This window comes from Sander lucioperca, chromosome 17 (assembly GCF_008315115.2).
Source record: "Sander lucioperca isolate FBNREF2018 chromosome 17, SLUC_FBN_1.2, whole genome shotgun sequence".
Classification (NCBI taxonomy): Eukaryota; Metazoa; Chordata; class Actinopteri; order Perciformes; family Percidae; genus Sander; species Sander lucioperca.
The window spans coordinates 12,889,203-12,912,286 of record NC_050189.1 but is presented as its reverse complement, the minus strand read 5'-3'; the positions used below and the strand labels follow the sequence as shown (position 1 = coordinate 12,912,286).

General features: G+C 39.5%; 1 protein-coding gene and 1 long non-coding RNA gene across 4 annotated transcripts in view; one reads left to right on the top strand and one right to left on the bottom strand.

Moving 5' to 3' along the window:
- Positions 1–703, top strand: part of LOC118493609 — a 31,253-nt gene extending 30,550 nt beyond the window's left edge. Inside the window, exons 3-4 of the long non-coding RNA XR_004895558.1 lie at positions 442–486; positions 605–703. This is a non-coding gene — a long non-coding RNA (uncharacterized LOC118493609). The remainder of the gene's footprint in view (positions 1–441; positions 487–604) is intronic.
- A 2,751-nt stretch (positions 704–3,454) lies between these two features.
- Positions 3,455–23,084, bottom strand: part of LOC116063676 — a 35,717-nt gene continuing 16,087 nt past the window's right edge. Inside the window, exons 10-25 of one of the 3 annotated variants that reach the window (XM_031318593.2) lie at positions 22,540–22,675; positions 19,764–19,914; positions 19,282–19,418; positions 16,607–16,718; positions 16,245–16,308; positions 13,579–13,782; positions 13,104–13,246; positions 12,671–12,789; positions 8,772–8,893; positions 8,576–8,667; positions 7,498–7,634; positions 6,741–6,865; positions 6,449–6,594; positions 5,422–5,524; positions 4,538–4,674; positions 3,455–3,644 (exon numbers count right to left, since the gene is read on the bottom strand). In XM_031318593.2, the coding sequence (XP_031174453.2) occupies positions 3,524–3,644; positions 4,538–4,674; positions 5,422–5,524; positions 6,449–6,594; positions 6,741–6,865; positions 7,498–7,634; positions 8,576–8,667; positions 8,772–8,893; positions 12,671–12,789; positions 13,104–13,246; positions 13,579–13,782; positions 16,245–16,308; positions 16,607–16,718; positions 19,282–19,418; positions 19,764–19,914; positions 22,540–22,675 (2,049 nt within the window). In that variant the 3' untranslated portion in view covers positions 3,455–3,523. Of the gene's footprint in view, positions 3,645–4,537; positions 4,675–5,421; positions 5,525–6,448; positions 6,595–6,740; positions 6,866–7,497; positions 7,635–8,575; positions 8,668–8,771; positions 8,894–12,670; positions 12,790–13,103; positions 13,247–13,578; positions 13,783–16,244; positions 16,309–16,606; positions 16,719–19,281; positions 19,419–19,763; positions 19,915–22,539; positions 22,676–23,084 lie in introns of those variants that run through there. The other 2 variants (XM_035994015.1, XR_004895555.1) reach the window with 2 other exon arrangements.

Genomic DNA, 23,084 nt, shown 5'->3' with positions numbered 1-23,084 from the left:
AATTAGCGCAGGAATTCCTGAGTTATGGCAAAAATGGGTTTTATGAGGTCACAGTGACCTCTTGACCTTTGGCCACCAAAATCTAATCAGTTCATCCTTAGCCCTTTCCCAATTCCCAGTTTGTGCATCCCCGATTCCTCTCCTCTCCTTAGGCTATGTTTAGACGGCGTTGTAGTGGCATTGCGTTCTCACTTTTTATTCCGCGTTTAGACGAGTGTTACGGCGGGGGGAGAAATCTGCGTGCATATGGTGACGCAAAAGTGTGTGAAATGTGATCCACCAAGTCCGCGCGCCTGCGTAGAACCTTCCTACTTGTCACCCTCTCCTCCTCCTCTCTCCCTCTCCTCTCCCTACTAGCGCAAAGCGAACAACAAAAGCTGACAATTTTGCCTGGACAGACGAGGAGGTGGAGTTAATGCTCCAAACAATGCACACACGCAGCGCACACACACACACACACACACACACACACACACACGCACACATGTGGCACACACACTCACACATGCGGCGCGCACACACACACACACGGCACACAGCACAAACACACACACACACTCGCACAGTGCGTTTTTACCCTTTAGACGGTAACGTGACGGTGCAGCGTTTTTAAGATTCCCACTCTTGAGGGTGGTTTCACTTTTTTGCGTTTTTAAGCCCCACAAACGGCGTCTAAACGAAAGGCACATCTGATAATATTTTTTCGTTTTCACCCACAAGCGTATTTGTGTAAACATGGCCTTAGTCCCGCCCACAGGAGATTCGAGTCGAGGAGTCGGGGGAGCGCCTCGAGGAAAGAGGAGTCGGGGCAACGGGCATTTAACAAACACGAGACATCTGTGCCTCCGAGCCACCATTAAAAGCGACGGCAATTAGCATAACATATGGTGCAGCACCACTGCATCAGCTGTCCATTGTTTAGTCACATGCTGCATTTTATGATCTCTGACAGAGGACCAGATGTGTTCGTGAAAAACTTCTATATATTTACTTTGAATTCAATTTGCAACGTGGATGAGAATGTACGGGGGTCGTACATTCGTATTTGTTGTATTTAACACACACAGGCCTATATATTTATAACAGCCTTGCCTACATACACAGTATGGCTATATATTTAGTGTAAAACACTACAAATGTTTGTTTGAAAATAACTATACAAATATAAAAGCTAGGCCTATATTATATACACACAAACGCACTCTATTAAAGTATGGATCAGCTCTAGATGTGAATCCGCCTGTAAGCTTAACATCTTCCACCTTCCACCCACCTGAATGAATTATTTTCTCTAATTTTAAAACCTACATGGACGTTAAACTGTCCCTCGGCAGTCCCCGTTGCTTTTTAAATTATGTATTGTATTAATGTAGCCTATGAGTGTTTTCTATAACAATTTAGCTTACTTTAATGATTAGAGATGCTGCTTGTAAAAGTTTCCATCCATCCACTGCAGCTGATATTTAAGCAGCAAAACTAACTGTAGTTTTATGAACTGGACAGAGCAATCAGAACTAGACCTTAGATTCTAAAGTAATCCTAATGAAGTCAAGTTGCTGTTTCTCAAACCTCTCTCAGACTATCTTACTAATGAAGCTGTCTGTCAGACAGCAGCTCTGCTATGTTCACATTTTAGAGAACAGTTAATACTATTTTCCTCATTGATTGTGTATTATTTCACCCAACCGCTATTAATCAGAATGTTAATTTGTATGATCTGATCGGCCCTATCCGTAAAGTTAACCACGGAGCTGCGATTATTCTCTCTCTCCCCTTTTCTTTATATCTCTATCCCCTTCTCGCTCTCTCTCCTCCGTTCGCTCTGGTACGCCTCTTTGTTTACATACGGCGGGTAAAAAGTCTTCCGCAAGGATACATCAGTGTATCCTCGATTTTAACTCCTCGGAAGAGCCTCCTCGATGCTCGATCCTCACTCCTCGATGTGCATTTTAGGAATTGGGACGTCCTTCAACATGGCGCGCTGAGAATGATTTCTGGGTCACAAGCCGGAGGAACGAGGAGTCAAGAAGTCAAGGAGGTACAAATTTGGGAATTGGGAAAAGCCCCTTGAGTCCCAGTGGACGTTTTTGCGAAAATTTTAAGATATTCCCTCATTCCTCAGATATAGCATTCACATGAATGGGACGGACAACCCAAAAACATAATGCCTCTGGCTATCGCTGGCATGAGGCATACTATAAAAAGTGAATTGAACACAATTAAGCAGTAACTTTTTCTCATCTACTTTTATTTCACCAAAAAAAAACACATTTCTATCATACCTGCCAACATTGGTCTGTGAAAAAGAGTTTCATCTATTTTCAGGTCAGTTGACTCTTGACTCGAACGGAAACTTGAATGTTACGAATGACGCACAGCACCTCAGGCGGGGTAGTTTAGGTTACATATCCTACAGTCTGCACATATCACAGAAACTGTGAAACACCCATTTGAGTCATATCACAATGAAATCAGGAGATTAGCGGGACAAATTACCAATCGGGGGCAGGGCAGGAGAAGAGGTTAAAAGTAGGTAGACTACCGCGTATATCGGGAGTGTTGGCAGGTATGATTTTTATCCCACAAACATTAAAAGTATTATGTAAATGTGCTTGCTTATGCATGATCAAGTTAACAATAAAAACTTAAAAGTAGCAATCAACAGAAAATAGTGAGAGTCAAAGTAGAGAATTTGTGTTTAAGACACAACATGAAAATGAATTTGATTTCATTGCAAGGCTTCTAGCTGAAAAAGTTTCCACCACATCCCATGTGAAACATTATCATCATCATCATCATCATCATCATCATCATCATCATCATCATCATCGTCATCTGTCTGATTGCCATTCAGGTTCAAGGAATATTAATATAGAGTTTACAATATGATTGAACAGTTGTTGAGTTACATAAATAAAAACAGGTCTGTGTATTGCTATGGTGACAGACTTTTCTGACAGCATCAGAAAATTGCCGTCTTTGTATTAAAAGACCTGTTGATCAATTTCACAGTGAAAGCAGATTACAAATTCTGCAGCCTTTGGTAGTGAAGCATTCCTTTTCTGACCTTAAATGTAAAGTAATTAAAAATGGGATGTAAATTATTGAAGAAATGATATATTAAATTATATTTTAGGATGGATTTAACTTTAAAACCACCGAAGCTTATTTGATCTGACATTGTGCAGCTTATTTTTGGGAAAGTGCACTTGCAGTTTCTTCAATTTTAATTCCAATTGTCGATTTTCTACGTCATTCATTCAAATGAGAAAGAACGTGACGAGAAAAGAAGTTCAAAGTCGAATGATGACTTTGTCATAACTATACTATTCTTGTGTATAACTCAAAGCATATATGTAGTAATTAAAAGTGAAACATTTAAAATATTGCATGCACATTTCTCAATTACTAAACATGTAAATGTGATTATAAAATGTGACAATTGGACAACATGAACTATCCATATTTTACTGGCATATTTACTGTAAATATAAAACGCAACAGTTGTAGCTCCAACTTCTTGCTACTTTTCCTGAAGTTGTCTCGCACGCTCATCCATCACCATTTTCTTCATGTCTTTGGCTGGTTTGAGATCAGCTTCGGTGAGCAATTCTGCTGGGTCACCCTTTGGATCACATTTGTTTCTGTAAAATGATGTTCAGTTACTAGAAAATACAAGGAAACATGCCCAATTTAAACCTTGGGGGCTTTCTTTTTAAGATGGGTGTAGTTTCAGGCTCACTACCTAATCAGCACAATTGTGACCTATCCTAACATGCAATCTCATACAGTTCATACTGTACCTAAGTATTCACATGGTTCACAGGTTTTATTGTATTATGACATTGAATTAAAGTAAATTTAATGTGACTTTTTTGACACTGATCAACAGAAAAGACCAACAATTAATCTCCAGTATGGGTCAAGCTCCAAAAAACACTGAATGCCGCACTACCTAAAATGCAACTCAATGATGGGGGATCCCTCTCGTTAGCCAAATGACCAAAATACATCCCCCTTGTTAACCTGCCATTCCCCCTCTCCATCCCATAGTGTTATAGAGAGTGCAGGGGCAGAAGGGGTTGCTTAGTTTAATATATGTTCATCTAGTCTGCCTGACTCATGGATCCTTTATCTGACTGAATATTGTGCAACTGAGAACCTATGGCCCTGACCATGGCTCTGAAATATTAGTAGCACTTAATGCTGGTGAAGTAATTGTAATTGTGACTTTTTCTCAGAGTCCTGCCCTTCCATCAGTTTCATCTTGGAACTTTGGGTGAGGGGTATTTAAAAAGGAGTCGTCCATGGGGCAGTTCGCCAAATGCGGGTTAACAAAATGAAAATTACAACAAAAAAAAATGTAAAATTACCAAATCATCTAATGCTTATACCCCAATACCCCCTTGTCTCCTAAATGCTAACTTCTTCTCCTATCATAATGACATTGTAGTGTGTTGAGTATGGTATACATGTTTCAGGGATTAAAATAAAATGAAACCCCAACAATAATGAACACAAAAATAAATAGACTTACGTTTTGAGGTGTTCTTCAATGGCCTTTCGTTCGTACACATTTCCGTATTTTGTTCTCACTGGTTCAACAAACATCTTGTTGGTGAGTGGACAGATTAGATGTTGGGGTGCAAGCTGTTTCCCAGGATCCACCAATTTCTTTTAAATTGGAAGTAAAGACAGTGAATATTAACACATCTTATTGATGTAAAAGTGTACCAATAGTGTGATACATAAAAAATAATATGCATGTTGCATTATAACCCCTAATTTTTTTTATCATAGGTGGTTTATAACCTAAATAAAACCAGTGCAGAGCTTTGACTGTATACCCAATTTTTCCCAAACCATCACTGACAAGTCTTTGATGCTTCAACAGAACATTGCCTCTTTATTTATTAAAATGGTCACTATTGGAGCAACTCTGTCTCCTAAGAGATTATGTTTGTATACAACTAAACTACATTCTCAATTACGTTTTAAGAGAAAAGTATTTTCTCCCGGATTACACTTCTTCGTAACAGCAACAGGCGCACGTTGTTAAATGATTGCAGTTTTAAACATGTGAATTGAAACAAAACTACATTATCAGGGGCACCTGGTAGTTCACCGGGTAGAGCACGTACCATCAAGGCTGAGTCCTAATCGCAGTGGCTCGTGTGAAACCAAAAATGAAAAGTTAACCTTGAGTTTTGGTTTCACACCAATTGCTGTCTCCTGGGTGAAAGTTCTGCTTTTGTTTGAACCATGTCTTGAACTTTGATTAGATTGACTGGATTTAATCAGAAACAAATTTTGATTATGTCCAAAATCTGGGACAAAATAAAGCAATTAAGAATGCAGCTGGACTGTATAGGATTGTAATTTTTAGGAGCTGTCACCCTTTATGACACTTTGATCATTTACCTTCTCCATATCATCCCGTGATTGCGAGGCAGTTTCCTCTGTATGTTTTTTGGCCTCCTTTTCATACGTCTCACGGCTGGTCATGAATTCCTCAGCCAGAATGCTTGAAGGAAAAAGACGTTATTAAATCAAATGCTTCACTGCCACTGGGATCTTAAGGTACTTGGGTGGTTTAATGCAATTTTAAACACCATTACAGTACATGCATATATTCAAATACAGTAACTTATATTTCTCATTCACTAGTTTTGTCTTTCTACCTAATGACAGGATTTAATATGTATCTTATTTTTAATTGATCATATAGTAACATACATTCAGTTATAGCAACTCAACAGTGAGTTTGTGCTACACACACACACACACACACACACACACACACACACACACACACACACACACACACACACACACACACACACACACACACACACACACACACACACACACCTGTTATACACTCCCCTCTGTATTAACACACCCAGCACAGTGGTGTGGACCAGAGCAAATGTGAGGTTCTATTTACTATCTACCTTTACTACCGTGAAACTAGAGGCCTGTATGTGTCTTCTTTGGACATGCATACATTATTAAAAGCACACAATTAGCGTATTAAGATCACAAAACATAAACTGAATGAATATTAAGTTACAGAGAGAGCTTATGAAGCCCTCCAACACCTCCTTTGATTGTCTTTCTTGCCCACATGAAGTTTGTGATAAAGTTTTCACCAATATCATGCATTTAAAGCAATGTGAAGTGTTACGCTTATTTGTGTATTACTTTCTTCACATAGGGGTTTTTTAGGTTAAAAAACAAAAACAAACATCCAACTAGAAATGGAGACTGCAGACCTCCACAAAGGCCAATAGAGCATTAACATGCTCCACGGATGGTCCCATTTCCCAAGTTGGGAAGTTGTTCTCTGCAAACAATGTAAGATGGGGTTTGGAATAGGATTAAAACTAAAACATAGGGGCATGTACAGTATTGGTGTATTATGAGTGTGTGGGGTCTTGAATCTAACCTGTCCAGTGGATCGTCAGGCTCAGGGACGATGAGCAGTCCATATACAGCATTGAGGATATCTCTCATGGTGATTTGGGCATTGTAGTTCCGGTCAAATATGTTGTGGCAGATGCGCCCAACACTGTTGATATTACAGTGGTAGATCTTTGTACATGTTAAGAAAATGACACTGCATTTAAAGAACATACATTTCCTACAATTATTTAAATTCAGGAAATTTTATTTTTCTTTGAAGCAATGCTTTCCCATTGTTTAGACTACTGAAGCTGTTGGCTTATTTGGCAGGATACACGTGTGACAAAGCGAACAAGTGGAGGCTTCACTGGGTAGTCAGGACCAAACTGGCAGAACAACTCAAAGGCTCCTTTCTCATAAGCTGTGTCAGGAGGTCCATCCATGAGAATCTTCCAGAATGCTGAAACGTTTGAGATCGCAAAGTTGACACAATGTTTGCCCTTTATCCAATTTTGCTCTAAATGAACTGACTGTTGACATATGAGAAGAGCATGTACACATTATTCTGAACATGACAAGTGTATTAAAAAAGATTTGAATGCATTATGTTGGGAAAAAAGGATGCAAACAAGTAAGCATTGATTGCAAAGCAGTAGTTATTTGTGCCTCAAGTTGTTTACTGGACTCACTAGTGCAAAAGCTCATGGGCACTTTTCAGTTTACACACTGAGCTTCTCTATCAGGTGTGGATGAACCTTTAGCTGCATTGTTCTCAAACTGCAGAATACATGGACAGTGTTGGAACTTCTATTCCCAAAGAAGGAATCAACTGGCCTGGGCAGGGTTAACTGGTTCACCGGAAATGACCATTCATTTTTCTAATGCTAAAAGTTCCTCAGCTATACACTTACGACTCGTAAATTGTGCGCTTTGATTTAATACAGCTCACTTTATTGTTGGTTTAGTGAGAAGAGCAACAGCTGTCAGAATCTGATCTGTAATTTATATAAAAGTAATAAAAGCAGCGTTGGGATAGTTACTAAAAAAAACGCTAAAAACTCTAATATTTATAATAAAATCCATGCCACTTACTGAAGTCAGATTCTGATGGGAGGATAGTAAAGTAGGGGTGTGGGTCACAATGCAGGCTCCTCAGCTCCTCCAGGATACGTTTGTCCTTTTCCATCAATTTCCCAATTTTGGCGTCCCGCATCTTCTTTTTCAGAGCACTAGTGTGAAACATGAGATTTTTTTGTGTTCCTCTGTCAGAGATTTTCAATGAATAACTCTCATTTGGTTTCTGGCTTTGTTCTTCCATAACTACCTTATTGTACTCAGTACTTATTTTGAATATGTACCCAATAATTACAAAATAATGACTTTATTCCAAATTCATTGGGTTGCAATGTATAATAGGCAAGACATACCTGATGTCATTCAAGTTAACCTGGCTACAAAAAGGCTGCTATAATGCTTTCAATGCTAAATAAATAAGGTTTTGGCCAGTGTTTTCCACCTTTAATGATCAACGTTCTTCAAGTCAAGTCAACTTTATTGTCAATTCTGTAATATGTGCCAGACATACACAATACGCAATTGAAAATACTTTTCTCTCTGACCCATGGTGCAATAAGGACACGTACAACAAGTATAATATAAAAGATAAGAAATATATACAAATAAAATAAAAAAAGATAAGTAATATGTACAAATAAGATAAAGAAAGATAAGTAATATATACAACTTTCCTGGATCTGTAAAACTGCAATAGAGCAGCTTTTCAGGTGTACATGTTTGAAAGACTGGGTTTGAGGCAGAGCGTCAAAATAATCAACTACTGACCCTAAATTCAAGAAAATAGGTAAAAAAATAAGTTATATTTAAACAGTCAAAAGGTTCCTTTCTTAAAAAATGTGTAAATTAACAGTGTAAATGCTGTATTTTAGAGGTTGACAAAAACAAAAGAAAAACAAAAGATGTTACATTTTCACACAGTGAAATCCATGAACACTGAACAATTCTACAAATTTCAAAGCTGTATCTTCCTTATTAGTTAAGCCTTGATTTCAATGTTCGTTTGTTTACATGCATGTCCCATGTGATCTTTTAAAAAAGTGGGCCTGACAAAATATAAGAAAGCAAATCTATACAAGAAAGTTCTGTTGCTTACCTCTCTGTTACTGTCACTTTACCGCTCATCTGACTTGGCAAGACGGTCTCTGGAAATTCATCATACCCATGATGAATGGTTGTTAAAAAACTCTGAAAAATACAAAGTGGGAAATTAACAAGCACATCATTACAATGTTTGAAAGTCATTACTGCGATGGTGTTTAATTCTCAGAGCACTCCATTGGTGCACTCACTGTAGTGATGGAAGATGGGTCAGCTTTGTTCTTGGGTTTCCTCCACTCCAAAGAGAGAACAGTCTCGATCTCAAAAAGCTTCAGACCATCTTTGCTCGTCTCTGGTTTGAAACAGCAACCCCCTGAAAGCAATATAGATTAAAAAAAAAAAGTTCATTTACCACCTGTCTGGCACATAGGCATCGCCATGCAATTTTTCAAACGTTTTGACTGTAGCCCCGAATGAAATTTTAAATGTAGGCAACACAAAGTTTAGGTGCGCAATAATAATGATTTTGTTACTGTGACGTGACGTCTACAGTTCAGGCTCAAACACACAGAGCTCTAAAGCAAACCAGAGCGTCACTTTGTTTCCACTCTCTTTCCAGCATCTCAAACAGGGCTCTGTGAGATGTGCATTTGACTTCTGAGGAGACTTACAGCTAGATATTAAGATAAGTACTTACTTACTAGACCACTTACTAGACTTCTCTGCCAACTGTCATTAGATCTGCTGCCTCAAGGTTAAATTGACTTGTTTGTTCTGCTGATTTTGCTCTTTCTGCTGCCTTTAGATGTTTGCTACTTGTCTTTGCTGCTTTTACTGTGTGTTCTGCTGCTTATTCTACTTCTTCTGCTGTGTGTTTTGCTGGATTTGCTGTTTTTTGGCTAGAATTTTGTGGTCTTACTTAAAGTGACTGAAACTGTTTAGGGTAATCAGACTAGCTTAGTGTGAAGTGTGGAGTTGGGGAATGGTGCTTAACGACTGTCCAGGTGCTTTGTTGAGTAATAAACTAGGGTGGGACCTCCTCACCTGTAGCCAAAACCAACAAGACAACAACAACTAAGACAAAGGAGTCTACGCAGGAGTCTTCGTGGGAGGCTAAGTGGGAAGTTAAGTGGGCTTGATATCTTCTTGATATCTAATATCTTACTTGTACTGCTCGGTGTCTTTATCTGGAAATGTGCTGCTTCTCCATTCCTGTTCTTGTATCCTATCGGAGTTACTACAAACCTTGCATAGGTTCGCAATATTTCCGCAACCCAACCTCTCTTACTTATCCCACCCATTCCACACAACTCTCCAGTCTTTTGCTCCTGACCTTCTTCCTTTCCTCACCCATCTCATTAACATCTCCTTGTCAACCGGCTGTTTCCCCGACGCCCTCAAAGAGGCAAGAGTGACCCCACTACTCAAAAAACCAACACTCGACGAGTCTAAGTTAAATAACTACAGACCCGTTTTGATCACCACCAGTCTGGCTTCAAGGCTGGCCACTCAACAGAAACTGCCCTCCTTGCTGTCACTGAGCAGCTTCACATTGCTAGAGCAACCTCTCTCTCTTCCATTATCATCCTTCTGGATCTTTCTGCTGCCTTTGACACAGTGAACCACCAGATCCCCATTTCGACACTCCAGGATCTCGGTGTCTCAGGCTCTGCGCTCTCTTTGCTCACATATTACCTGGCAGATCGAACCTACCGGGTAACTTGGAGAGTATCTACCTCAGAACCTTGTCTACACAAGTAGCAGCACGTATCTTGGCCTTGGATGTCCACACACCATCTGAAACTCAACCTTGACAAGGGCTCTCCTACCCAACCAACCAACCAACTCGCCTTCACTGCCAACATTGCTGCAACTTCCCGATCGTGTAGATACATGCTGCATAATATCAGAAAGATACATCTCCTTCTAACGCAGAAGGCGGCTCAGGTTCTGGTTCAGGCTCTAGTCATCTCACGTCTAGACTACTGTAACTCCCTCCTGAATGGCCTGCCTGCATGTGCCATCCGGCCCCTGCAGCTCATTCTGAACGCAGCAGCTCGACTTGTCTTCAAAATCCTCAAGTTCTCTCACACTACACCGCTCCTCCGCTCTCTTCACTGGTTACCAATAGCTGCCCGCATCCGCTTCAAGACACTAGTACTTGCATACAGGGCCACGAACAGATCAGCTACAGCATACATCCAGGACATGGCCAAAACCCATACCCCAACCCGCCCACTCCGCTCTGCATCAGCCAACCTGCTTGCTGCCTCCTCATAGCGAGGGACAACTAATCACTCAACCAAGTCCCGACTGCTGTCCTGGCTCCTAAATGGTGGAATGAGCTTCCTATTGACATCAGGATGGCCAAAAGCCTATGCATGTTTCGCCGAAGCTGCACTTTCATATGGCTCTGGTACTTGCACTTACTACTTGTTGTCTGGAGTTTGCACCTACAGGGTTGAAAGCACTTAATTGGAAGTTGTTTTGGATAAAAGCGTCAGCTAAATGATATGTAATGTAATGTTTCTGTCAGAAGGTCTGAGATCTACCATATCAGCAGAGCAATAACATAATGTATAGCAGACTATAGTGCAGGTAGGCAAATATTTTTACTTCATTCTTGTAATAATATAGCTTTATTTTTCTCAAAATATCACAACTCCTCCAAAGCCAGAGAACACAGATGGGATGAGTTATATTTTGAATGTTCACAAAGTTCTAAACATGAGCAGAAATCTTGCTGAAACACATCTGAGCTATTACAGTCCAGGGTTTTACAAATTAATTAAAATGAATTAATGTATCATTAGGGTGAATATGTGCCACATGCACATTTAAAGAGGTTAGATGAAAAAGAAGAGGGATGAGTAAATAATGGCTACAGCAGAGATAACATTAAATGAGAAGTTGAATTACAGGAGAATAAATATTTGACGACATACAGAATGCCTGAGAGCCTTACTGCAATACATTTTATTATGTTTTCATATTTTGAATTATCATTTATGTTTCCTTTTAAATAAATATATTTCCATCATAAATTGATGCAGAAAAAAGTTGGAAAGAATTTGCAACAAAATCACCAGAATGCAGGAAATTAAGTGTTTAATGCTCAAAGTTTTCTGGGGGAGAACCCCCAGACTCCCCACCCCACAAATTGTGAAACAACAACTATGGCTTTGGGTTGCCAGGCCAGGTGTGATTAGGCCAAATATTGGTGCCATCTAAGTAACATCTACAAACTGGGAAGCTAAAAAGGAACATACCCTGCTATTAAGAAGCTGGACAGGCCAATTGCCATTTTGCATTGCCTTAACTTTATTTTAATGGAGAAAGGCTAAGCCCCGAACCTCCTTAAGTTCTAGAAACACCCCTGGTCTGGTGCCACACAGGCTAACCATACTCCAGTGCTGTGTGGTCTGGCTACATTGCTTATTTTTTTTGGTGGGGAAAATACTTCACCTTGTTTAATCCAGTCACAATTAAGTATTAAGTAATAAGTGACAATGCCCTTGCAAAATAGATAGAGGAGATAGCGGAAGGGGAGGGATAAAACCTGACATTGTTTTTATTGCAAGCAATGTACATTCAGTGACAATTAACTCATTTAGGACTAAAGTATTATTTAATCCCTGTTAAAGCACACTGTGAAACCACTGCCTCCACTAACTTAACAAGTCAAAGGCAAATATTTTATCAACTGATGAAATTGATTAATAAAATGGAAATAAATAATATAATTCTTTTGATGGTACACAGTGTAGTAGTACCAGAAGTACCAGCATTCTCTTTATATTTCGGACTGTCCGGTGGCAATGTATCAACCAGCTTAGAATGCAACGATTCAAACCTAAAACTTGGTTTCCTGCAACATTTTGGAACTTTTGCCCAACAATGCCAAAAACAAAGTTTCTACCACAGCTTTAACGGACAGCAACGTTTCCAGGATCTTAAAGTTATCTAATAAGCTTGAGATTAGACCCAGGTTCCATAATCATACTCTGCTGTGACAATGCTAAGGCATAACAAGGCAAAGGGGAAATAAACTGTCGGTCAATAATTTTTCTCTACCATATGTGCCTCTACTTAAAATTCTGCCATTTTTTTTATATGTACCCACTGCTGCTTTAAAGCTTTCATACTGTACCTGTTGCATTGCTGATTCCACAGAGAATATTGTTCTCCACTTTTCCAAGAAGAATTGAATCCACAATGATGTTGGATTTTATCAGGTTGGCAGCAACAACATCAGGCTTGTTTAAAGATCTACGCACAAAGAATCATTCTCAATCATTTTTCATTTTTCATGTTAAAAAGCAACATGACAAACTAATTGACACACAGACTTTAACATGAACACAAACCTAATTCTAAACTTGACCTTAAAACCAAGTATTCATTTCAAACAGTTCTTTAAAATAGTTTATCTGGCCAAAATGTCATTACAATGCAGAAATGTCCTCACTATGATGGTTTTAAAACTATAAATGAAGAGCTGATTGAGACAGAATATTTACATTGACCGATCCCTCATGTTAGCAAAGGTATCATTGGCAATTAGCATAGAGAAAGAGAATTACCCAACATCATTTCCATCGGTGAGGCAAAGAATCCGAAGTTTACAGTCTATAAACTTCTTTGCTTTGTCCAACTCAAAAATTCCATGTTGCAGGGCATCGTACAGCTTAGTTTGTCCGCTTGCCTTAAGGGTGCGGACTTCTTCCTGAAAAAGTAAAAAATAACTGTCTATTAAGGTTTTATAACATATTGTTTCATGGCACAGGAGCCCATGTTCTATGACACACAGAAAGAAAGAGCCGATCACAACCTTCAATACAGCATGTACATACATATTTTATTATATGTTATTATTATGTTATAATAATATGATAAGTGAGTGTTGTACTTTGAGAGCAAAGATTAACCGGAGTCAAATTCCTTGTTTGTTTGCGCAAACCTGGCCAATAAAGCTGATTCTAATTCTGATTCTAAAAAAAGGATCTGATACAATAAATGTTGATCAGAGTTTTGCAATGTGCAATGTATTGAATTTACCTTGAACTTCTCAAGTGATTCCGTCAATGTGTGGAGAGTTTCCACTGTAGAGTCAAACTTCACAAGGCCAATGACATGATGAAAGTCATACGCCATGGTCCGTGTTGCAAAGTTGTCAAAAAGCTCTTGAACAGCATGGATTTTCTGTATGTCCACACCTCCATAGCACTTCTCTGCCATGGATGAACTTGTATCTATCATCACCTGATGAAATTAAAGTCAAGAAGTTATAACAAAATAAATATGTTGGCTTCTCATACAAGAATTAAGCACAACTTGAATACATACTTCATAGGGATCCTGAAAGAGCACTATCTGACAAAAAACGGTTGGACAATGTCTCTCTGCCAGCATCTGTTAAAGGAGAATTCCGGTGGATTTCAACATGTAGCTCTGTTGTTTGTAAATTTGGAGTGCTGTCAGTAGCAAGAAAAACTAAAACAATCGGTGCTACCTACACCGTGTTATCCCCCTGCTAGAGTTAGCACCCAGGCATGTGTTTTTAGCCTCTAAACATGTTCAAAATGTCATTACAAGTGCCTACCCATGTGCAGATATTCCTTCTGAGGGAACACAGTGAATTTGACTGCAGTAGATGTGACAGGCAAAAAAGTTGTGTTAATCCATGCCTCTGTTTATTTCCTGTTTTCCAGTGAAGTCCACACTAGTCGATTGTCAAACTCATACAATCCTATATTCCAACATTTTTTCCACAAAAAAACAATTTGCCGTTGTTATGTCCTTAGTAATGACTATGTAGCAAAACTCTGTAACCTGACACCACAGTGATGGGTAGGCACTTATAATGACATTTCGAACATGTTAAGAGCTAAAAACAAGTTTAAAACTTGCCCTGTTTAAGCCTGTTGGATGCTAACACTAGCAGGAGGATAACACGGTGTAGGTAGCAACGATTGTTTTCAAATTTACAAATTTACAAACATCAGAGCTACGTGTTGAAATCCACTGGAATTCTCCTTTAAGCTTAGTTAATGTTATCCGCTTAGAACTAGAGGTCTTTGACCACAGTTGAAAGCTGCAGGACTGACTTTTTACATTTGTGAATGCATGATGCAAGCAGACTAACCCACAGAGCTCCTGCTCAATATCTGATCACACTCAGTGTGACATTTAGAAATAATAATAATAATAATAATAATAATAATAATAATAATAAGCTTTATTTGTATAGCGCCTTTCATACACAGAGTGCAGCTCAAAGCGTTTTACATCCAAAACATTCAACACAACTCTCGCAAGGACAAACATAAATGTACAGTTGCACATTTAAAGCACGCAAACAGTACATTTGCACTGCTGCACTGGTATTTTGCTTATTAGTTGACTGAATAATAATAATAATCACATACATAACATAACATAGCAGGGACAGATACAGCATGACATGAAGGAGAGGAGAGGGAAAAAAGCAACTCACATCCTCATAAAGATAAGAACAGTGTGGGAACAGGAAAAAACACCTCAGCACGTAGCACACAAGCAGTACATTTGCACTGCTGAACATAACATAACATAGCAGAAATGTACAGTTGCACATTTAGAGGCGAAGGCGTGGGACTGGGGATAGGGTGGGGGGGGGGGGGGGGTTTGACTGCTGAGAAACGCACAGCCCGGCAGCCCCACTAGTGTATCAGTCCGCAGAATGTTATAGCGATAACACAGCACGTTGCCGTGGAGACACCCTTGAACAGTCCAGAACCGATACGACAATCAGCAGGCAGTGGGGAAGACGGGGGAGGAACCAAGAGCATCTCGCTTGCAGAGCCCCAACAGGGTGACTGTTTGTTCCAAGAAACGGCCTCGGCAAGGCCGTTCAGGATAAGGGAGCCGAAAGATTAAATTTGTTTAGTTTACACGAATGGCTGCTCTAATTTAAACATTCATTCTATTGTTCAACTGGTCAATTTTTCTTTCCAAATCAGTGACCTTCTTCATGATGGTATCCAAGCCGCGGGTCATTACCATGTTGTATTCCATCACACGATTAATAGTCCCAGTTTGCGCACTGATAATCGCTTTTTCAACAGCTTCAGTCAGGCCAGGCAGCTTCCTTGGGCTTTGGACAGCTACCAAAGTCTTTTTAATTTCTCGATAAACCAGGGCGAAGCATCCTCCAATCAGCAGCAGTCCAGTTATCATGGTTCCGAATAGGTAGATATCCTCAACGTCCTCCACAGAAAGAGCAGAGAGACATACGACACGCCATTTCTCCCAGCCATCCATCGTATACCCCGCAGCAAACGTTCCGTCAGGACATGCTGGCTCACCCGAACCAGTGCTCCTCCTCGAGAATACAGTGTCAATTGCGCTGAGAGACCAGTTAATCAATTCCATGATTTTGGGTATTTGTAGAGCCAGAGCCTTGCAGGGAGAGTCTCTAAAAGTTAACAACAGACAAGACGAGACAAGATAGCAAGTAGGGTAGGCCTGGGAGGGAGAGGGAGAAGAAAAGCGACCGCCTTCGCTGAGAGCAGGAAGAAGAAGAGTGAAATGAGAGTGGATCACAATGACGTGTCTTTGTATAGCTGTTCTTGAACACAAACATCTCAGAAACAGCTCCTACTTGTTTCATTCAGCCCACTGCGTAGCACATTGAGACAGATTTGTTTGGGTGTATTTACTGTGTAGTGGAGAATCAACATTACCAGTATAGCCTCTTTTGGAGTCCCGGTTGTGTCTATTGAAGAGGTATCCCTATGGTCACCAGTTCTGTATGAAATTTAAGAATTTCATCAAAAATGTACACTGAAAATATTACACGTATATGCATTGAAAACAAATGAGATAACATTAGTTGTGGCATTCTTCTGACTGTTATTCTTAACAAATGACTCATACTGTATGTTTCTATTATATCTCTATGTCCTTATGTTTTTAAGTAAATTCATGACTTGTTGAGATTTTTACTGGGCTAATAGATCTGTTGCCAATTAGAAGAAAGATGAGAAAAAAGTTATATCTTGTTTTTATTTAGTTTAAAATAAAAATGAAAAATTAAAGTACTTACGTATTTGCCAATGAATTCACATCCATAGTTTGTCTTTTGCCAGCCAGACAATCATGCACTTCAATATGTATAGGATTTGCCTTATTTTTAGTCAAATAGACACCAAGCTTGTCTGCCAAAAACAAATGTACAGCAAGACATAACATTACCAGCACAAAAGGAAAAGCAAAATGGGAGACGTGGGGAATTCTGTACTTAAAGCCAGAAATAATTAAAGTAATACACAAGTATTAAGTAAGTTAATTAATTTAAGTAACTCTTAAGTAAAACACTTTAAGGTCAAGTATCATAAGACTTCATAACCATAATTGCTGGTCACTCACTGACATTATTTTTGCAAGGATCATAGAGTCATAGTGATATTTTAACAAAATGTAAAGGTCCCATGGCATGAAAATTTCACTTTGAGGTTTTTTAACATTATTGTGAGTGCCCCCAGCCTGCCTATGGTTCCCCAGTGGCTAGAAATGGTGATAGGTGTAAACCGAACCCTGGGTAACCCTAGGGGACCACTAAGGCCTATATAAAAGAGACTTCAGATACAGTATTAGGGGACCACTAAGGTCTATATAAAGAGACTTCAGATACAGTATTAGGGGACCACTAAGGCCTATATAAAAGAGACTTCAGATACAGTATTAGGGGACCACTAAGGTCTATATAAAAGAGACTTCAGATACAGTATTAGGGGACCACTAAGGTCTATATAAAGAGACTTCAGATACAGTATTAGGGGACCACTAAGGTCTATATAAAGAGACTTCAGATACAGTATTAGGGGACCACTAAGGCCTATATAAAAGAGACTTCAGATACAGTATTAGGGGACCACTTAGGTCTATATAAAAGAGACTTCAGATACAGTATTAGGGGACCACTAAGGTCTATATAAAAGAGACTTCAGATACAGTATTAGGGGACCACTAAGGTCTATATAAAGAGACTTCAGATACAGTATTAGGGGACCACTAAGGTCTATATAAAGAGACTTCAGATACAGTATTAGGGGACCACTAAGGTCTATATAAAAGAGACTTCAGATACAGTATTAGGGGACCACTAAGGTCTATATAAAGAGACTACAGATACAGTATTAGGGGACCACTAAGGCCTATATAAAAGAGACTTCAGATACAGTATTAGGGGACCACTAAGGTCTATATAAAGAGACTTCAGATACAGTATTAGGGGACCACTAAGGTCTATATAAAAGCATCCAAAGAGCACCATGTCATGGGACCTTTAAACAACCAACCGATCTGTGACGGTGTGATCAGTCTAGTATGAGTGATTCCAAGAAACCCGAACTACAGTAATCATGAGAGGTACAGTCATAATACAAATAGTCTGGATCGACGATGGTTCATTTACTGGATTAGTTAGTTACGGTGTTTTCGAAAGTTCCACAGGATGTCCCTCACCCTCCGCCTTCTTTGTGCCATTTTTACTCTGGTCGCTTGGGTAAACAACAACCAGAACCTCTGGCTAGCAAGCTAACGTTACACGCTGAAAATGTTGAGTTTTGAAGAAAATTAGGATCGTGCCATCAAGGCAGGCTTAATTTGTTCTTTCAGGGAATGATTGTAAAAATTTACAAAGAATATGTTTACTGCATTTACTCTCTAACTGGCGACGTTTTGGGACCGATTGGTGGGATTGATGTGGACGAAGTTGTATTGTGTTGTGTTCACACAATACAGTAACATGAGCTACAGTGCTAAGCATAAGTGAATACACCCATGCTAAAGTTGACTAAAAAGAGGAATAAAAAAATCATCTTCTGGAAATTGATTTAATGCCTTAATTAAAAAAAATGAGGAAAAATCCAACCTTTAAGGACACCAATTTTCTTTGTGAATGAATAATGTATCGTAAATAAATAAATGTTTTTCCTTAAAATACAGGGGGCATAAGTGAGTACACCCCTATGTTAAATTCCCATAGAGCCAGGCAGATTTTTACTTTTAAAGGCCAGTTATTTCATGGATCCAGGATACTATGCATCCTGATAAAGTTCCCTTGGCCTTTGGAATTAAAATAGCCCCACGTCATCACATGCCCTTCACCATACCTAGAGATTGGCATGGGGTACTTTCCATAAGATCATCTCTCAATGCAAATCAAACCAGCTATTAGGCTAACTGAAATAAAACCATACTGAGATAACTCTTGTTATGATTTGATACTATAAATAAAATTGAATTGATTGGGGCCTTAGGTTAGGTAATTAGATTCATGCTGCAGTTGCGTCCATGACTCATTTTAAGCCAAGATTGATCTTTTCGCTAACCAAGTTTTTTGTTGCCTAATTCTAACCATATAGTTTTGTTTCCTAAACATAACCACGCAATTCTGTTACTCAAATCTAACTAGTTCCGTTTCACAATGCTAAATAGAACGGTCTTGTATGTCATTTGTCATTACAATAGATCTATTCTGTTATTTAAGTAAAGGGGGTGTTGGACATATTTGGTTAGGAACACTGACTTGAAGCTGCCTCTAACCAAAGCAGAACAAAACAAAACATGGACTCTCTGTCTTTAGCTTAGCTGTATAGAGGCGGTGCAGCTGCAACAGCCTCTGGACGCTGATTTTTTACTCTTTTAGCCAAATGTCATATATTTATTGAATCATCATCAAATTTATAAAGGTAGGCATTCAGATTTGTGCAGTACCTTTACTCAGGAAAACCAGTCGTACATCATCCAACCCCAGTTCTTTCAGAAGCAGTGGTGGAGTGACAGTAAATTGAGGAAACGTTTTCAATTCCTCTGCCATGTCTCCAAATGTCATCTCAGTATTTATGTGAAAGCTGTAATTTAATCAATAGTGTTACTGTCAGAACTGTATTAACACACAAGGTGAGATGGAAAACAACACTGTTTTAAGTAAGTTTGTGAAGTAGTGCACTGTTGTATCTAAATATCCAATTAGGACTTGTATAGGCTTACTACATTGCCCACACTAAGAACCAATCAAAATCAGTAAAACAAATTAAATATTGATCAGTTAACTGGAAACATCATTACCTATATTTAAATGTTTTTGTTTAGGTCTGGGTACTAAATGTTGAATATGTATGGCAATTGTTTGTCCAAAAATGTGCATTTTTCTAACTGTATCACCTTTCATTAATATGAAATTTGACAATACATACTTCTGACCAGTCACACTGTTATGAGATATCCAGAGATGATATGTTTTAATTGACGGATGAACACTAAGCAAAATCTTCTCAATGTCAGTGGCTCTGGTGAGGGACGTTTCTCTCAAAACCACTTCAGGGCAGTTTGGAATCTTCTCGCCATCTTAAAGAAATAGAAAAAGTCAAAATAGTATACCCTTCATTACTCATAATCAGCCCTTAACCAATAGCCTAGGTGGGAAGAAAAAAAAATATTTCAAATTGGAATGATGTGACAATCAGGTCAACCTCATCCAAAGACCAAAGACATCCATCAGCTAAATGACATGCAAAGTAAAATTTGGAAGGAATTTTTGATAGCTCGAGCGATGATGTTAAAGGTCATGTGACAACACACCCTTTTAGGCCCTTTACAGGTTTGGGACTTTTTGAAAGTCCTCCTACAGGATTGAACATATCCTTCTCAAATTGGGTCAGCAGCATGTCAAGACGTTCAGTCTGCCAAATTGCAAAGCTTGGGTTTTCCTAGGACGATGTTGGCGTGGTGGCCATTTTGTGCGTTTCGCCATAACACAGGAAGCTGTTGTACCTTTACATAGTCCAATCTGCCTGAAACTTTGCACGCATGATAAGAGTCCAGACCTGGAGACATAAATATGCCCATATTGAGTCACAGTCATAGCACCACCTGCTGGCAACAGGAAGTCAGCCTTATGAGACAAACATCCGATTTACATTAAATTTTAATAGTGTGGTCTACACATGATACACAGCAACATAACATATAATTAGTATGTGTTCACTAGCGTCACATAAGCAACCGGGTATCAGCCAGCACCCACGTGTGCCAGACTGCCAGTAGGCTACATTCATTTAAAATTAAACATTGCAGTTGGTGCTAAGTGGAGCATCCATCATAGTGTGATTGGTTATGTCAGTGGCATTAATCCTAAATTTCCCACGAAGCTGATCGTGATGTGTCAGTGAAACTTCTCATCTCTAATCCTATCTGTATCTGTGAGAAGTGGCGTTGTCCTGAGTTGGAAGATAGCCTACTTTACGGCTTTATAATCGAGTTAATAGGTGTGTGCGTTCGTGTCGGCCGCTGTCCATTTCCTAAGGTTCTTATAATAGTTTTTTTTATAGGGCATGCCCGTGAGCACCCACGGAGGAAAACATAAATCGGTGCCTATGGTATCGGCCAGTACCCCCAACATGCTGGGAGGGGCGAGGGCCCGTTTATCGCTGCTTGCAGCTATAATCTAGCCTGGGTAAACCCTGACGAACTTCTGGCAAATTTGAGATTTGCTCTGCAAGTCAGTCTGGCGAAGAGCCCATTCAAAGTTCTCTTAATACATCCATGATTCAAACCTATTTCCAATGTCCCCAAAATCGAGGCACCAATCACAACCACTGAGGCGGGATTTACACCAATCACAACCGTTGAGGCGGGCTTTACGCGACGACGATAGTGCAGCGATGGCGAGCAGATTTTTGTTTACATTCAACATGACGGCTACCGAAGCGCAGCGTCACCCGGATCGTTGGTCTGATTGGTTGAAGGACTATCCAATGCACCCAGAGGCATTTGAGCGGCGTCCGTTGGTGACGCCCATCTGGAAATGAACTGTCAATGAACCTTTCCCAGACCCAGTGGTGTAGTCCAGGGTATACGCTGGTATACGGCGTATACCTACTTATTTTTCAGTCAGCTTTGCGTATACCCACTTCTAAATCCCCCCTGATGCGCACCATTCAGTAATATCTGTGAGCCAGATTGCCCATTTTTTCCTCAAGGATAGTGAAGCCATGACCCACCCTCCTCTGCCTCTAATTGGCTGGTACTAGCTGCTTTCACTGATTAGATTGGTTAACTTTAGGCATGAGGACTGATGAGCCAATCAGAGGCAGAGTAGGGCGGGTCATGCCGAGGAAAATATCGCTAATACCTCAGGTGCCAGTGAAAAAAAACAAAAAAAACCCTCAGGTGCCGGTGCCACTTGACTACGATAACGGCAGCAGACCAAACAACAGCTGAAGAAATAACACAAGCGGCGGTGTGCCACCCCAGTTGATGGAAGACATAATTCTGAGGTAAGTTTTAAGGTGGTTTCCAAATGAATCATTATTTTAAACTACTGGCAAATTGCCAGTGGCAATATGACTGCACATTTAGAGGAGAAGAGATAACACCATGTTTGCCTCATGATAAATACATTTTACATTCATCCAGGCTGCTTGTATGACCAGTAGTAACTACAAACTGCTCCTAATCAAGTCATGATCATTTTATAATAGTGAGCAAGTAGAAATGACAGATTTTTGGGTAAACTAAATCATAGTCTTACATGTCACTGTTTCTAAAACAGGGCTTTTTTCTGGACTACTTTAAAAAAAAAAAAAAAAAAAAAAAAAAAAGGTGAAAACTGAGAGTATACCCACTTCTCCAGGGACCACTACACCACTGCCCAGACTCACTCTCAGTTACAACTGAGAAGGGTCTGGTGTCAACCAGGCTAGCTACAATAACCTTTGTTATGTTATCTCTATCACATTAGGAGTTTAGATGAACTGGTTCTGTGATTTTTGTCCCTGCCCAACTGCTTGGCTTACTTGGCATACTGGACTTTGTTACAGTGAAACTGCATCCACACATATTAGCAATTAACTTGGTGAGGAAAATGGTCAAAACTACAATAACAACAACCTTAATTCCACTCAAAATACATCAATTGTTTGAAAATGTGTTGGAAGGTTAATTTTAAACCATAAGACATTTTACTTTTACCTTTGATTTTTTGAAGTACAACTGCTCTTTCAAAAACACCTGGTATTCCAGGTAGAGTGACTGGATCACAGAAACGGCTGCCTTCTTCAGACATCAGAGAAAATGGTGCGTAGTTCTCGTGGTCTGACGTTTCTTTCTATGAAAATAAGGATAAACAAGGGGCATTAGGCAGTAACACTCAACTGGAAGTCTTTAACATTTTTGTATTCAGTTCACTTCAGTGTTCGTACTTATACCTACAAAAATAGTAAACAATCATTAGTTGATAACTAACGTAATCGTGAGCTAGAAGGCGCAGCTTTTTATGACACATATTGGAATTTGTTGTTATGCAGCGACTTCTAGTGCCCATAGTTATTATGATGGGAGTAAAATAGAAAGTAAGGTGACTTAGTTTAAAGAGCGACAAATTCTGCGTAGGGAGAAGGGATGAGTCAAACATACACAGGACTTTCACCCAAGACACCACTGTTCATGTCCCCTGGGAAACCTAAAGTCAATGTTGTTATTTTTCAAGTCATGTACACAAGTATGTAACTACATCC